General features: G+C 41.8%; 1 protein-coding gene across 1 annotated transcript; it reads left to right on the top strand.

Annotated features, from left to right (window-relative positions):
• The first annotated feature begins 5969 nt into the window (after nucleotides 1-5969).
• LOC127295844 (jasmonate-induced oxygenase 2) lies at nucleotides 5970-8756 on the top strand. The gene is made up of 3 exons (XM_051325841.2): nucleotides 5970-6520; nucleotides 6605-6938; nucleotides 8228-8756. Exons 1-3 carry the CDS (start codon nucleotides 6009-6011, stop codon nucleotides 8489-8491), a joined length of 1110 nt encoding a protein of 369 aa, XP_051181801.1. The 5' UTR covers nucleotides 5970-6008; the 3' UTR covers nucleotides 8492-8756.
• The last annotated feature ends 8978 nt before the right edge of the window (nucleotides 8757-17734 follow it).

Here is a 17734-nt window from a genome sequence, read left to right as displayed (position 1 = left end):
GATGGGTTGCAAATCCTGAGGGTAATTTCTACTTGGAGATGCTGGATATGCATGCTGACCTGGTATTCTACCTCGCTTCAGGAAAACAGGTATCACCTCAACGAGTTCTCTGCGAAAGACCGACCTCAGAATGCAGAATAGTTGTTCAATCTGAGACACTCAAGCCTTAGAGTCACCATTGAGAGGGCCTTTGCTGCATTGAAGAACAGGTTCAAGGTCCTTGACCAGAAACTATTCCACACTTTTGACACTCAAGTAAAGCTGGTCCTTGCTTGCTGCATTCTTCACAACTGGATCCTAGGTTGGGGAGAGGATGAGTTCTTCGAAGAGGTTTTCACTTTTGATGAAGTAGAGACCGGCCATGGCGTGGACGTAGGCGACAATGATGCCTGGAAGGAGAAGAGGCAAGAGTGGGCAGACACAATATGGGAAGCCAGAGGCAACATCACCATCTGAGAAGAAGTGATGAAGTGAAGAAGTAAAGAAGTGAAGAAGAACAAGAATAAGAAGAAGAAGAACCTCCCTATGATCCCCTGTTTCTCGAACCCCTTTTCGATCCCCGTATGTTGAACGACCATGTTATGATAAACTGCCATTCGTGGTAGCTAGGGAGCACCGTGTTATGAACTACCATTCGTACTAGCTAGGGCTAAATTTGTGAACTGCTAGCTTCGTAAGTTTGCAACTATAATGAATTGTGATTTATGTGTGATGGGAGGTGAGAGCATGGTAAGACTACCCGTTATATAGAAGAGGTGACCTTAGGCATGCCTCATCGATATTTCGGGTTGGCAGCAGGCAAATAAACAGAAAGGCCTTTTCGGCCCAGCCGATGCAGCCCGACCTACCAAATAACAGGCAAATTCCGGCCCGTGGCTCGTTCTGAACACGCACATGTGCTTGCACCACTGCGCTAGTGAACCAGGATTCGGGCCCAGGCTACCAAACGCGCCCTTATTGTTTAGGATGCCAAGAGTGCATCCCATGCTACTCGGCAGTGCCCACATTTTGTGTCCTCCTTTCCAGCCAAAAGAAACATCCACATACCTTGAGCATCCTGGAAGAGATTTGTCCTGATGTCCAAAGAAAATTAAACAAGATGCAGTGTTACACTCTACTAGTCTAAGGATGACCGTCTTGTACGGTGCCTACCAGACCATAAGATGTGTGACACATCTTTGATTGTTCTTTTTCTTTCATAAAGGACACTTTATTACATAAAAGATTTTAGCATTACAGCCGGCCTCTACATAACTAGGATGCGTAACTGGCTAAATCCAAATGAACATAAAGAATAAAAAGAGGTTCAATACAAGTAATATTCGAAGAAACAATATAGGTACCTAAAGCGATGATAATCAATATGAAGATCAACAACCATCAATGTTGGATAAAAATATCCATCGTCATGTCCTGCAACCGTGTAGACACCTTCGTAAACATATGACAATTCTCCACACGTTGTAGACCCGATCATAAATGTAGCATAGTTTTTCACCAATAGAAAACCTTCATAAGAGAAGACTTTTCTATCATTAAATACCTCGTTATTTCTACATAGCCGCATCGACCAAATAACGTCAAGCCTCCCACCCTAATAGGCTTAAACCCGTGATCCACACCTTTTTTTTACCAAGAATAGTAAGTCTTATGCCCCACGGCATTTTATTACAACATTAAAACAACCAAACTGTACATCAATTTACAAAGGGCAAGGAAAACAAAAAGACCATACAAGAGATTCAACCCATTGCCTAGAACTATGGACATGCTTATCCTTTGATCCACACCTTTAAGTATGTTGACAAATATATTAGCAACACTTAACGTCACATACAAAGTAGAACCTACTTGGATGACTGACCATATAGATGTAGAAAATTTGCACTTGAATAATAATTGCTTAGTAGTCTTTTCATGATGATAGAATACACAGTTTATGCTTTCGTGCCAATTACTTTTTACAAGGTTGTCTTTGGTTAGTATCACACATCTACGAAGATACCATGCAAAACATTAGTTTTTAGCGGAAATCCTTTTTTTTTTTGTTAACGTCAACTGACTCCTCCGACTAAATTAGTGCTCTATGCATGGAGTCTACCGAGAATTTACCACTATCATGTAGATTCCATAAAAAAATATGTATGTTCCATGAATCAATTGATCAGAACCAAACGATGTAGAAAAGCATTCCACAATGCAAGCCACTGACCAACAATTTTTTTTTTTGAATGTCACAATTGATGGAGAAGTATCCGACACCTTTGGTGATTATGTCACTCTTGTGACGAACAACGGTGTACATAGTTGAATACTGTTTTCGGAGTGTAGCATCACATAGATATTTATCCTCCCAAAACGTAATTTGGGAGCCATCCTTAATTACAAACGAACAATATGGAAAAGGTATTTCTTCATCACTATTAGGACGTCTCAAAAATTCGAGTCCCCGTATTAAGTTCCAATAGACTTGGCACTTGGCACGTGAGCCTTTTTATTTTCATTTTAGAAGGTTTTGTCATGCCCTTATTCGGGAAGAAGCTTTTAAAGCCATTTACCTAGAAGAGCTATATTCTTGACCCCAAGGTCATAAATTCCAGGCCCTTCTTGATCTTTCGGTATACGAACCACACTCCATTTACTCAGTTGAAATTTATTTTTATCACTATTTCCTTGCCAAAAGAATATTATCACTATTTCCTTGCCAAATGAATATTGAACAGAAATAACCCAATCACAGTAAAACTCCTGTGGGGAGATCTAGCTTCATGTATACATGGATATAGATAATCCCCTCGGATCCGGTAAACACTGGTGGTTATTTCATGCGAAAGACGATCTAATACTAGCAGAAAAAGGGAGCAACAATAACTAACCTTGTGTGCTACAAATATGCAATCGAGGAGGCTGCTTCCTCAATTCGTCGCCCGTCGACCAGAGAAGTGAAGATGAGGAAAGTGAGAAGAGGAGACAGGGTGTGCGCTTCCACCAGTTGCCCACAAGTACTTACGGAAATAAAGTGTACGAAAGAAGTGCTTATTAATAATTATTTATTCCCCAAAATTACTTAAATGGTGAAAATTATAACACCCTTCTCCCCCAATATGTTTGAATTTTTTTTGAACCAATTTAGATAAATATATGTGGGAAAACCCTACACACGACCAAAGTATAAAAAACGCTCGAGATAGCTATCATGAAAAATGACACCAAAAATAAGTAAATCATGGGTAATTACATTAACACCATTTACATCTAATTACTTAGTGCAAACTTGCAAATATATGGTGACAGTTCTTCCTTTTGGAACCGTTTGCGAAAACGCATGGTCCTCATCTATTTTCATCTGATATGTTTTCGTGCTGCAGGCTGGCTAAGCCTAGAAAGACGGGCGTCTTTTTAGGGAGTCAACGTTGTCCGCGCAACACATGGAATAGGCATTCTGTGAGCCACACGGGACTTAAAATGTCCGATTTGTACTACAATTTAAAAATTATAATGGACAGATTTTTTTCATTTCACACATATGGGATGTACAAAAGTATTTCCGTGTATATAAAGATGATAGATTTAATGTATGCATGGAGGATATACATCATGCATGACGTTTACAACTAAATAGAAGCCATTTTTAATTAATTAATCTAGATAAATGTGTGACAAATCAAAAGCTGTCCGTCGATCCAAATTAACAAAGGAGAAAATAGTGAGGTAGCATACTGATCCATATATAAAGGTTTCGATTTTGACATGAAGTACAACATTTACTACATTTTGCTAGATCCAAATAAACCTTTATTATTAGACCACGTGGAGGAGAAAGATAAGTCTAACCAAACAGCAAGGATGCTGTTCATCTAAGGAAAAAAAGGTTATTCTAGAGAGGACAAAAAAGTCAGCGATGCCTTCATCGATCTGCCCGCCTAAATTAACCTTGTTACATGTTGTTGCGTCGTCAGTGTCAGCAAACGAACGCATATTATCAACACAAGAGGCCTTTATATAACACATTCAGAAATGTAGCTACTGTCTTCGTAGAAGAAAAGCCGCTAGTGTTGCCCATCTTTCAACGCACTACGGCACTAGCTACATATGAATATACCGTATTCAGTCTGTTCTAAAAATAATCGAAGTTTTAGATTTGTCCTCGGTGATACTTCTCTATATTGATAAATTTTATGAGAAATGCGGCAATATCTGCATGAAAGTCAAATCCATAAGATCATAACATGAAAGTATGTTGTATGATGAACCTAAAAGGATGCATTCTTCGAAAATCTTGTTCATACTCACAGTAGTTTGGTTAGGACAAACATAGCTATAACTTAATTTTGATGAAAGCGTCCAATAGGCCGAGGCATTTGGCAAGTGAAGATATTATGACCAATATGTTCTCTCATTGGCAATAAAGCGTCCAGTAGGCCAAGGCATTTCGCGATATCAGCATTGTAAAGGAGCCAACCCTGGTCAACTTCCATATGAAGATTTTAATTTGCAGGGGACCGATGGCTTCCAAATTTGATGAAAGAAGGGAAATTGCCCACATGTACAATTTGGTGCAGCTTTAGTTACATTGGCTGACACACCGCTTCCCACTGAAGCGGTTCTAATTGGTCGAGGGACCGACGAACAAGTAGCGGATGTCCCACCCAACAACTTTAATATGGCTTATCGCGATTTCCATTATCAAACAAATGGAACACAACTACAAGCACATATTTTTACAATGAAGCCTAACTCATTCACCCATCAGCCCAAAATAGATAGGAGCACCCGTTACTAGGGGCAGAGCCGGAGTATCTGGAACCAGGATGTCTAGAGGTACATATATTGTGGAAATATGCCATTTTACAAAAGATTTTTTCTAACTGGCCTATTACGATGCCCATGTTTTTTTATGAGAGCAATGTTCATTAGTTTGGAATTTATGGTCTCAATCCTCTGTGTTCATTAGGTTTACACACTGATGCTCAACTAACCACATGATATTTTGTTTTCCTCCTAGTCACTTTTCTAAATATATTGGAGCTCATTGTTGTTCAACCTATCATGGATTGTATGCCTTGTCAGGTACAATCCCCGATTGGAGGGCTCAGTGTTGTTTAAAGATGAATTTGTGAGAATTAACCTTCCTCTCTGAGAATATACACCTCCAAGGCTCCACCCGAGGCTCAACATTACGTAAGCTTGATTTGTAATATGAGATGCATACCTTCTTGGTCACTATTGGGGATGCCTGTATATGTAACTGGAACCCCCGTCCCCCACCCTACACGCACACTTCCATGTGAAGAGGTAATCCACTCTTTGAGAGGATGTCGTGTCATGGGCTGTGGACGCCTCCTGAGTTTATTTGACAAGACCAATCTACCTTAGCTTGTCGCAAGGGCTGGTGTTGCATATTTCAAGGATGTGTGGTGAACTAGGGTTCCTCACAAGATCAATGTATTCCGTTGGTGGCTTACCTGAGAAATGGACCTTCCTCTAGTGAACAGGTGACAAAGCTCCAAGGCTCTTCGGATAGTCTTTACACACATTGTTATTCACTCCGATGTGGCCAGGACAATTATATCTAGTGCGGAAGGAGTACCGCTCAAACTTCTGCTCGAATGCTCATGATACCGCGCAAGAATGCAAGAACGTGCTTTGTTTTGCTCATGATTGTTAAGTACTATCACTATATTCACTAATCTAGCTACAAGAAGCAGTAGTAATTTTGAGAGGGGTGTAGAGTCCACATAACGCACTAGCTAGCATAAAGTATGTATGTCCACAAGAACTCTGGCCACACAAAAAAGTGTATTAATTATTGTTAATCCCTTCCTGGTCGAAATATTTGCAGCACGTGTTTGTTTTATCCTATCCGTTGCTTTCAAACCCTAGCAAAGCACTAGCTGATTTTTATATTCAACACCTCAATTATGACAGTGTCTCTCCCTTATCCTCTGCTGCTTTTATAAATGGTTAGTGCAGGAGCGTCTTAACACTACCGGCAAGCTATAGCACCGATGAGTAGCTGCTTCAACGGCGGCGCCGGCTGGCCGGAGCCCGTGGTGCGCGTACAGGCCGTGTCGGACACCTGCGGCGAGACGATCCCTGAACGGTACGTGAAGCCACCGAACGAGCGGCCGTCGACGACGACGCCCCAACCGGCAGCCTCCTCACACGGCATCAGCGGGCCGAACATCCCGGTGGTTGACATGTCAATGCCGGACTCCGAGGAGACCGCCCGCGCCGTGGAGGCGGCGTGCCGGGAGTGGGGTTTCTTCCAGGCAGTTAACCACGGCGTGCGGCCGGAGCTGCTGCGCCGGGCGCGCTCGTCGTGGCGCGGCTTCTTCCGGCAGCCGGCCGAGGTGCGCGAGCGGTACGCCAACTCACCGACGACGTACGAGGGCTACGGCAGTCGCCTCGGCACCGCCAAGGGCGGCCACCTCGACTGGGGCGACTACTACTTCCTCCACCTCCTCCCATCGTCGATCAAGAGCCACGACAAGTGGCCGGACCTTCCTTCCACCCTTCGGTACGATCGAGCATCCATGACGCGCTTGGTAGCTAAATTTAGAGTTAATTCATTAGCTGATCGATGTGTATGCATGCATGGCAGTGAGGCGACGGAGGAGTACAGCGAGGATGTGGTGAAGCTGTGCCGGACGGTATCGAGTTTGATGTCCAGGGGGCTGGGGCTCGACGGCGGGAGGCTGCATGAGGCGTTCGGCGGCGAGGGCGGCGAGGGGGCGTGCCTGAGGGTCAACTTCTACCCGAGGTGCCCGCAGCCAGACCTGACGCTGGGCGTGGCGGCGCACTCCGATCCCGGCGGCATGACCATGCTGCTCGTCGATGACCATGTGCGGGGGCTGCAGGTGAGGAAGGATGGCCAGTGGATCACCGTCGACCCGGTCCCTGACGCCTTCATCGTCAACATCGGTGACCAGATCCAGGTAAGAAAAACAAGAGAGAATACGCACGTGCAGCTAGCAGCGTACCAATTGGAACGTTCCGTGTGCGTACGTATGCGGTAGCTAGGTTTAGTATAATCACCCGTGACAAACTGACGATGATGAGAGCGTAATACGACTCTATATATGACCATCATTGCAAACACCATAGAAGTACAGAACGTGCTCCATTGCAATCGTGGTGCACTACCTGCGCAAGGAACAAAAGCTGAGCGCCCAGGGGTAGGGGTCAGGCCGGGAAGATGTTCTCAGGTATCGACAAGTCAATGGACATCCATTGGAAAATGGGACAAGTAACTGTTTCTCCAACCAACAAAAGCATCCGCGTATCCTCTTGACTGTGTCCGATCACAAGGACGAATAATCCACGTGAAAGATATGTTTTCCTTACATGAATTAAAGTGCTTCAAAATTCATTATAGGGAATTTATAAAATCATGAAAAAAAACCTTGGCAAAAAACATGTAGTTTGAAAATCCAGGCAGGTTTTTCTTTTTCTTTAATTTGGAGTACATAGACATGATTCCTTTCCTGAGGGTGCAAATATCACAAATGAATGATTTTTATTGCATTAGGCAAAGATTCATAGGTAAAGGCAAGGATTCAACTTGTAAGTTATTTTCTGTACCTGCAAAAAAAACTTTTAATCCATCCAGAGTGCATCTTTTTTTGTGAAAAGTTAAAGATGGACGTGGAATAATCCGGGTCACAGAGAGTACATTTGGATGTTGTTTTCTTTGCTCACATGGGTTTCTCTCGTCAATTTGGCTTGGCTATCTTTTCTATAGAAAGCTCCTCCTTTTGTTCCATTTTTTTTATCGTGGTTTTAGTTTTACAAGAATTATGGAACCCGGGGAGTAGCTAGCTGTGCTATAGGCAGTGGAATCTGAGGCACCATATGAAATGGCACATTTCTTCTCTTTCATGTGATATACCTCTATAGGCATATTAGAGAAAAGGTTCAGGTGCAAGTGACAACCTACTCTGTCTGCAAAGATTCCATGCTCCTACTAGGCCTACTATCCAGCTAGAGTCGTGCCTAATCGCCCTGCACCTTTGATGCTGCCACAGTGCGAGAGCTATCAAACCCATCAAGTTATGCCTATCCCGCCCGCCGCACCTGAGCTCGATACTGAGCCAATCGCTGGTACACCATGCGATGCAGCCGGTTCCCTGTCAACGTGGGACTACCAGCGGCCTCTCAATCGATCAGAAGATGATTATGTAAAGATCAGCAGTACTGATACTGATATGTATACGGTTGCCTGCAGGTGCTGAGCAACGCGGCGTACAAGAGCGTGGAGCACCGGGTGACAGTGAGCGCGGCGGAGGAGCGGCTGTCGCTGGCCTTCTTCTACAACCCGCGGAGCGACGTGCCGGTGGGGCCCATGCCGGAGCTCGTGGGGCCGGAATCGCCGGCGATGTACCCGGAGATGACCTTCGACGAGTACCGCGTGCACATCCGGCAGCGCGGCCTCAGCGGCAAGGCGCACCTGCAGTCGCTGCAGAGCTTCCGCAGCGCCGCCTCCAGCTGACACTAGCTCGCTCCGGCCGGCCGGCTTCCTCCGGGGGCCCTGTCTCCACCCCCTATACCATACACGTAGATGATCGTTCACCGGTACACGTAACGCGTACATATACATAAATATACAAACTAGACGTCGGACGCTTCCTCTAATAAATATACATGGAATTGTCACGTACGTGCGTCATTCATGTTAACTTGATCATTTTGTTTATACGCACGGTACACGTACGACGTATAAATTAATGAATCTACCACAAATACGCAATTGATCATTCATTGTGTTGTCTTCTATTGTTAACTATGTTATTATCTTTTAAGAATAATATGCATGGGTGCGTTTAATTCTCAGTTGGCTGAAAATTACCTTAGTCATGCTACTACATCATCCTCCGATTTTGTACTACTTAAACATATTTTGTACTGTTTAAACATATTTCTCAGTTGCCACTTATTGCGAAAAAAATCACAGTCGCAAGTTGCAACTCACCAGCATGTAAATCCAACGATTGTGGACCTAACTAAGGATTATTCTTAATCCACTAAAAATTGACAGTGTGTACATATGTTATTGGATGTTGTATTTTTTTTATCTCCATCCCTTAGCCACATGGCTAGCTTGATCTCAACTCTCAAGAGTCAATCTCAATTATGGACCGGTTTATTAAGTCGTGTACCTTTCAGTCCTTCAGTTAACGACACACTCACAATACCGACAACTGACTTTTGTTTACCAAGTTTAAAACTGGCCACCTGGATATTGTGTTCAAGCACAAGCTGTTCGCGATAAAAGCCAAGGGCCCCAAGAAAAAAATCATATTCCCGCAACAATTGCAGGGTAGCATGCACTTCTCTCACAAAATCCCACTTCTAGCTTATTTTGTTGTTTCCCATGCAAGTAACAACAATTTTAAAAGGTTTTGCTATTTCTTGGGAGCCGTGTCTCGGTCGGCTAAAATTTGCAGTCATTCAATGAAAAGTGCAACCTAATGTAAAAAGAAGTTAAGTCGTTTTCAATTACGCCTACATCTGCCAGAAAAATGTAACGGTATTGAGTTGCACTTTTCTTGAAGCTGCATTTCCACTTTGCTAGTGAGTAGTGACAGAGACTTTTAGAAATCTCGCTCGATAGACAAAACCTTTAAAATTTACACTAGAAATGGTAAAATAAACATGGGATCCCACTGGACAACCTTGTTAACGTACGGGCACGGCGGTCATAGTACTGCGTGGTACACAGTGGAATTGAACAAGTGGGTACGGTGCGGATCGATGCCCTCCTAGCCGGCCGCCCGCCCACCGGAAAACTAACAAACCAGCGAGGAAAGTTTCGATTCCTGGTGGGTTCATGTGGGGCGTGCTGTGTGTAGTTGACACCACGGATGGAGATCAACGGCTGGTGCGACATGGCGGTCAGTGTCTGTTCCTCTTCCTGGAGAGTACGCCGATACGCCGGCCACGGCGGGCCACCGGCTAGATTTGCTGTAGCCGGAAGGGGAGCGGAGGAGCACAGAGAAAGGCTCTCCTGCAGGCCCACCGTGCGCACTGCCACTCGTACAGTCGGCCGTGCAACCTCCGGAATCTTCCAACGCCGGCTTTCCGTCGTTCCATGATCATGATTGGGTTGGGTTTTCTTGAGTCTCTGCGGATCACGGGATTATCTTGCCTCGAATAATACAGGCCAAACCAGACCGGCAACCTTTTGCCCTAGTATATCTCTGCCGTCGCCGTCCACCGGTGGGTCAGGTGTCGGGAGGGCCATGTATATCTCGCCCCGCGCGCGGGTCGCCGGTGGTGACTGACGGCGATGTTTTGATGCAGGTGCAATGCGTGCGTGCTTGATGCCTTGGTCTCGATGGGTGACGCCCACCCAAGATCATGTGTTGCAACTTGCGACCACCAAACACCAAACGTGTATCCTGTGTACACACGGGTGCGGGTTTGTGCCTTTTTAGGATGAATCCGGGTACTTATTTTATCGCTTTGGCTGGTGTGATGTATTTTCAGAAGGCTTTATTCAGTGGCCAAGGATGAAAACAGTTTAAGGTTGGACGAACTTTAAAGCAAAAAAATTGATACAAAAAATTAAAACTGTATCGATACATTTATATTTTAAATGATCGTAAGCATAATCACTTAGTACAATAATAATAAATACATACTTAAATAGAAGTAGAACCTACAAACGTACCGATAATGAAGCTTTAATGTCATCTAGAAGTCCAAGCAATGGCAAAGTTCTACCTTTATTTTTTTTATTTCACCAAGATAAAGATTTCTGAATATCTCTCACTCGATCTAGTATACCATTAAATCATTAAGCTAACCATTGAACATTTTGTCGAGCAACTCAGTTATGACAATCTTCATAGCTGGGAAGGCTCTTTCAACGGTTGCTTTCACTATTATTAAAAGCGTTGCGCGCCAACTCAATGAGGCGGTAAACTGCATGAAACATGGTATGCTTTTCAAGTTCAATCATATTTTTAGCTAGGCTTGCAATGTCAAGATAATCTTTGAAATCTTCAGCCCATTTCATATGAACAAGAAATGGCTCAAAGGTATCTTGTATTTGCTCACGCTCATAATCAGAGAAATCCTCATCATAAATCTATGTAAGGAGAGAAAGCTTATTCATACTGAACCTAGCAAAAGTGTCTCTCTTTTTTGAACGTGAAACCGTGGGAGAGAATCTTTTATTTTATTATCAAATAGTGTTACATATTTATAGATACTTACAAAAGAAGGTAAGAAGAAACTAAAAAAAAAAGGAAACTAAAGCTTATACATTTTGCTGCATCCAAAGATTAAACAGCTGTGCATGGTGCATGCTTTCTTCTGATTCTACGACTCACAAGTCTCCCCTTCTTTGAATATGGCCTTCCAGCTGTTCAAATGTGGTTCTTGATTTTTGAAGACCTTATTATTCCTGATAATCCAAATGGCCCAAGTAGCAGGCATTATTATTTCCATGTAAAAAGAAACCTGAAGTTTTTTTTTAATATCTATAAATCCAAACTTGTATCCTATACGGGTGCGGTTTTGTGCCTTTTTAGGACGAATCCGGGTACTTATTTGGTCGCTTTGGCTCGTGTGATGTATTTTAAAAGGCTTTTTTCAGTAGCGAAGAATGGACAAAAAATAAGGTCAATGTATAAAAAAGATTGATACAAAATTTTAAAATTGTAGCAATACATTAATATTTTATATGATCTTAAGCATAATCACTTAGTACAATGATAATAGAAACATACTTAAATAGAAGTAGAACCTACAAACTTTAAGCTTTAATATCATCTAGAAGTTCTAGACAACGGCATCGAACATATTGTCGAGCAACTCTGTCATGATTACTTCCATAGTTGAGAAGGGCCCTTTCAACGGTTGTTGTCACCACTCGTCAAGCATTGCCAACTCAATGAGCAGGCGGAAAATTGTATGAAACATGATGTGCCTTTTAAGTTCAACCATATTAGCTAGGCTTGCAATGTGAATATAATCTCTGAAATCTTCAGTTCTCTTCATATGAACAAGAAATATCTCAAGGGCATATTGTATTTGCTCATGCTCATAATAAGAGAAATCCTCATCATAAATCTCCGTAAAGAGAGAAAGCTTATTCACATTGAACATATCAAAGGAGTTTCTTAATTGGATCAAGACAAGAAAAAATTCTAAAGAACCTCTAAAGATGGCTCGTTAAAACAATGATCAAAATCAGTGACAGTAGAGTCTATAGCAATGTAGAAGGTGTGAACACGATAAAAATGATCAATGGTGACATGGTATCTCCCCCCTTTTTTGTTTTACCCCATTTAGTTACCAGGGTATTCATACTTGGGATTGTGATATCATTTTTAGTGCAAAATGATTTGACATCTTCCAAGAGTGACTCCCAGCCATGATTCCTGCAATTGGCCAAACGTACGTGCTCTCACATATGCAACCAACTTAAAGAGATTCCCTGAAATATTAGAAGTTTAGGTCAACAAAATATACAAATTGAAAGTAGAACTGTAAAATATTATCCATCACATACCTCAACAATATTTTAATCCTTCTTATGCAATAGAAAAGAGAAATCATTGTCATGCGAAATAGTTTTAACACCATCTTCATGATGAACACACAAAGCTAAATATCTCCAATTTATAAACATAACCTCCTGCCGCGCTCCATCCTCAACAATGCCTAAAACTTCTATCACTACATCCCACATTGAGTCAATAAAAGATAAGGTTATGTAGTAAGAACTCATGTTCATCCCCAAAACTTCAATAGTAAAATCTATTGTCAAGCGACCAGTCGTGTTGATGCCGTGCCCATCGCCCGCCGGTCGCCAACCCCCCTGATAAGGTTTGCGCTTCCCCAGTGATCGTTAATGCCCTCCCTGCCAATGGTCGGCCTGGTTCTGGCTCTGTTCCATCAGGACCCTGAAACCTAGAGGACAGATGATGATCGCTGCATGCGTGTGTGGGTCTTTGAAACTGCCGGTTCGATCGGTCGATTGGTCTCTGCAGGACGTATACGAGCGAGTTCAATTGACCGGTTTCCGCCCTAGTCACTCGGCGCTAGGCTGAGGAGGCCATCCAGGACTCATGGCCCAACAGGAAACAACCAAGAGGTCCAGTAATCCAATTCTCTAAACTTTCGATCGATACGCAACAACATGGGGGTACGAATTTTCCATCGCTGGACAAGGTAGGGTGGGTACCGTACCGTGCCGTACCAGGAGCCTCGCCACTGGCTTTATTTATAAAACGAGATGAACACTTGTTGCGAGGAGGTGTGACGCATCTTCAAAAGTTACTTCCCCATTTCGACCAAACAAAACTGGAAAGACACCATCGATCCAAACACTAAATTATCCAATACTTTGGTTTCATGGCGGGTTCTGATCCATGTGTCAAGCAAAGTATCCATGTATGGTTCCTAACAACCCAATTCGCAACTATTCTTAAACTTCATCTCTTCTTTCTGGATCCTCGTATTTTCAACATCAATCAGGAAAAGGGAAAAAGGGAAAAACAACAACATATTTTTACAAAGAAACAACAAATTATGAAAATTTGGATAGGGTTTAGCGATCGTGGAATTCTTATCTTATTTCCGTAAGGGCACTCACGTATGCAGGATCAGATCATACTCCACTACTTCTTGATCAAGGTGAACAAGCTCACCTCGAGAATAATCTCATTTCTCTTTTGAACTATCACGCTACGCCAACAAGGGTTTGTCGAGATGATAACAAACCAGTGGAATTCTATATCACACAGTGAGAACCCTATGGAAGTGCGGCAAAATAAATTTGTCATATTAGGAGCTTTATTCGAGGGTGGGCTAAAAACTTGAGTAGTGTTTATAAGATCGAAAATTCATCATTTTATTTGTTAGATAAGAAAGAAGAATTGACACCCCTTAATAATGATGAGCACCTTAGTTTAAGAAATACAAATGATACCTTGGCTAAACTTAGAAAAGATAAGGAGTCCAAGTGGGTGCGGTGAGCTAAATCAAAACATGTGCAAGAAGGGTGAAGAACCCTAAATACTTTCATCTAATTGCTGATGGTAAACATAGAATAAAAATCATCTTCCAATTAGAGCAAGATGAATGTAGCATAGTTGGACAAGAAAATCTAAAGATTTACATCTTTGAATACAACAAGAAATTATTTGGAGCACCTGCACTAAATAATTTTTCAACGATTCAATATGAAAATACAGACATACCCCAATTATCATAGGAGGAAACCTGAAGACTATCGATTTCACCAAAAATAAGGCATATGAGTCACTAACGTAAATGGAAAAGAATATAACATCAAGTCTAGATGGGTTCCCTGTTTAATTCTATAAAAAATTATGGCATGTGGTTAAAAATGTTTTGATGGCTAGGATTTATGACGTTTCAAAAGGGGTGAGTTGCCCTGTTCATCTTAATTTTGGGACCATAATCCATTTGCCTAAAAAATTAAAATGCAATTCAGATTCAACAATATTGGCCAATTATCCTCTTGAATGTTAGTTTCAAGGTTTTCACTAAGGTGGGTACCAATAGAGTTACATGAGAAACGCCTTTGATGCATGAACAACATATTTTTATGAGTGTGGTAGTCTTACATGAAAGTATTCATAAATTATATAGGAAGAAGATGGATGGAGTTCTTACAAAACATTGATTGCGAAAAGGCGTATGAAAAGGTGAATTGGTCTTTCTTACAACAAGCTTTAGTGTATGGAAGGTTTTGATCCAAAAAGGTACCATGTGGTAAATGAGTACATAAGTCGTGGAGTTGAGGGTACTATAGGGAACGATCACATATGTTTTAATCTTCAAACTAAGAAGGGATTGCGTCAAGGTGATCTACTATCTCCTATCATGTTTAATATAGTTGCATATATGTTGGATATTTTAATTAATTGAGCTAAAGAGGATGGCCAAGTGAGTGGTATCATCCCTTATCTAATTTTGGGAGGGGTATCACTCTAACATCATTATAATGGATCATGATTAGAAAAAACTCTAAACATGAAACCAATCCTATGCATTTTAGAACAACTTTAAAGGTTGAGAATAAATTCTCATAAGAGTGGTCTTTGTTTTGTTTTGGCAAGAAAGGGATGTTGAAGAACAATATAGGCAACTATTTGGTTGTGAATCTAGAATTGTCCCTTTCAAGTACTTGGCAATTCTGATTTATTTTTGATAGCTAAAAAATGGCGAGTGTAAACTACGGGAAGATAGTATTGCGAGAAAGTTGAGTACCTGGACTGGAAAGATACTTTTTCGTGGGGATCCTCTGATCCTCATAAAATCAGTGCTAACCAGCCTACCTATATATTTCCATGTTATCATTTATGGAGATGCCTAAGGGGTACGAAAAAATTTAGATTTTTATTTGGTCATGTTTTTTTCTAGCAAAGGGGTAGCCACAAAAGAAAGTATAGACTAATATTCTTCTTTCGACATGATCTCTCATGCTTAATATGCTAATCTGAAATTTTCAAGTGTTCATTGGCAAAGCTGAGAGTTGAACAAAGGAATTAGAATAGTTGCTTCATGCCTAGTTATTTGTGCTCGTAAAATCTTTATTTTGATTGTCTTGATTTGACAAAGCTTATATGATGTTCTTGCACTTAATTTATCAATGCTAAGCTTTAGAATGAAAGGAGCGATGGATACATGAGACTACCAATTGTAAGTGAACTCGATTTATCGTTGTTTTTGTTTAAATGGTGAGTTTCTTATGATATTTTGGTTTCTTGCTCAAGGACAATCAAGGTTTAAGCTTAGAGATATTTATGGTTGTAAAAACAACCATCTTTATCTGTGTTTACATCATATTATTCAAGAAATTGATGAAATATCTCTCTGGCCTTGCTAATAATGACTAATTATTGCAAAGATGTGAAAAACCTTGTTTTAAATTGTGTGATACATGAAATTATGTTTTTATGGAGAAATCTGAAGCAAAAAAGAAAGAATCACGAGTTTCCAATACCAAAAAGTCAACTGGGGTCCAAGAGGTGAATCTAGTGGTGTTAATGGGTAGGGCTTGTCCGTATTGCCCACCTGTACCACCCGGCACTGACTTTTCGGCTAGTTAAACTGAGCAACTTTCATGAAGGGGCCTATATATTTCGAGACTCCAACCGCTGCATAAAGAGCCACCATCCTCAGATTGCATCCTCAACATACCCAAGGAAGATCCACCGCTCCACCTCCACCATTGGTCATCATCCCCATCTCCATCTCCATCTCCATCTCATAGCCATAGCCATAGCCATAGCCTGTAACTGAGGGTACTATAGGGAACGATCACATATGCCTTTATCTTCGAACTAAGAAGGGATTACGTTAAGGTGACCTTGTAAGAATATTTGGTATTGATCTAAGTAATTCTACAATATTTTTTTCATTGATCTTGTTATTATGAGTGAATAGTCCTCACTGGTTGCGAGTTGATCAATGACTAGCCTCGCATCGATTATGTGCATCTAATTACATGAGAATATTATTTGGTGATTCATAGGATATTTCTATTTGTATCATTGTCTCTTGCCTCAATCCGATGAGTTGTCAGGTACCCAAGGCCCCAAGGTCCGAGGATTGATCAAGGTTCGAGGTGAGATGTGTTGTAAACACGGCGTCTACGCGCGAAACCCGGTGACATCAAGGGGAGTACAATATTAATTTAGTGATTCACTTGGGAATAACATTAACATCACTAATCTTAATGTGTTGGTCTGTATTTTACTTAATAGTCGTTTATAGCTCGATGCTTCGGGGTATAATGATTGGCCCAGTAGACTATATGTTATGCATGTGGCTCATCGGGGCTATAATATTTACGGATGAGTTACTATCGTTGCATGTTCGACGAGTCTCCGGTGAGGAGAGCCTCACGGAGGGGAGAGAAGGGAGGGGCCATATAGGGCAAGGAGTCACCGGGATAGGGTCACACGAGTTACTCAGCTTCAGACCTCGCAAAGGGGCGAGATCCTACGTGATGCTATAATTCAGTATAAGGCAACATATGTGCGATTACAATGAGTTGTGTCTTATCCTAAGGGCTCCAAGGATCCGGCTTATAAAGGCTCTGAATCTAGGGTTAGGTAGAGATCTAGGCGGATACGACTTAAGTCTAGACTACGTACATGATTCCTTGTCTTGCGCGTCACGGATCTGACCGTGTTTGGTCATGGGACCGATAGCTTCGCCTCCAGGCCGGATCATACCTTCAGAATCTTCGGCAACTGGGCCGCCCGGTAGGTTGTATGACTCACCGCCATCTTTGGGCCACCTCGGATTGCCGGAATCAGGATCCCGTCGTGGTATACCAAGTTGGCATATCCCCAACAAGTTGCTCACAAATCATATCTATGTTAGATCATCTACACATGCATATGCTAAATTTATCTTTATCCCGTATATGTATGCATAATTGCAGGTGAAACTTCAACCATGGCCTATCTCCATCTATCAACACAACTATAGATACAAAGTAAACCGGAAAGGTCCAGTAAACGTAAGATAGAACAAATTAGCAAGACTTGTAGACGTTCCTTAACCATCAACAAGTGTTTCCCAAGGTTTAATAGACCTAGGTCTTCTGGGGAAAAAGCTACTACACTGCATTTGTAATGCGGATCAAAGGTAAACTAACTAAGTGAAACATCATGTGTTGCCCTAAAGATCAAATGAGGCTCAGAATATAGGTGTTGGCTTTAAAAAAACAAATACATTTTAA

This window comes from Lolium perenne, chromosome 4 (genome assembly GCF_019359855.2).
Source record: "Lolium perenne isolate Kyuss_39 chromosome 4, Kyuss_2.0, whole genome shotgun sequence".
NCBI classification, from domain to species: domain Eukaryota; kingdom Viridiplantae; phylum Streptophyta; class Magnoliopsida; order Poales; family Poaceae; genus Lolium; species Lolium perenne.
The sequence above is the reverse complement of the archived record's forward strand: the minus strand, read 5'-3'. Positions and strand labels throughout refer to the sequence as shown.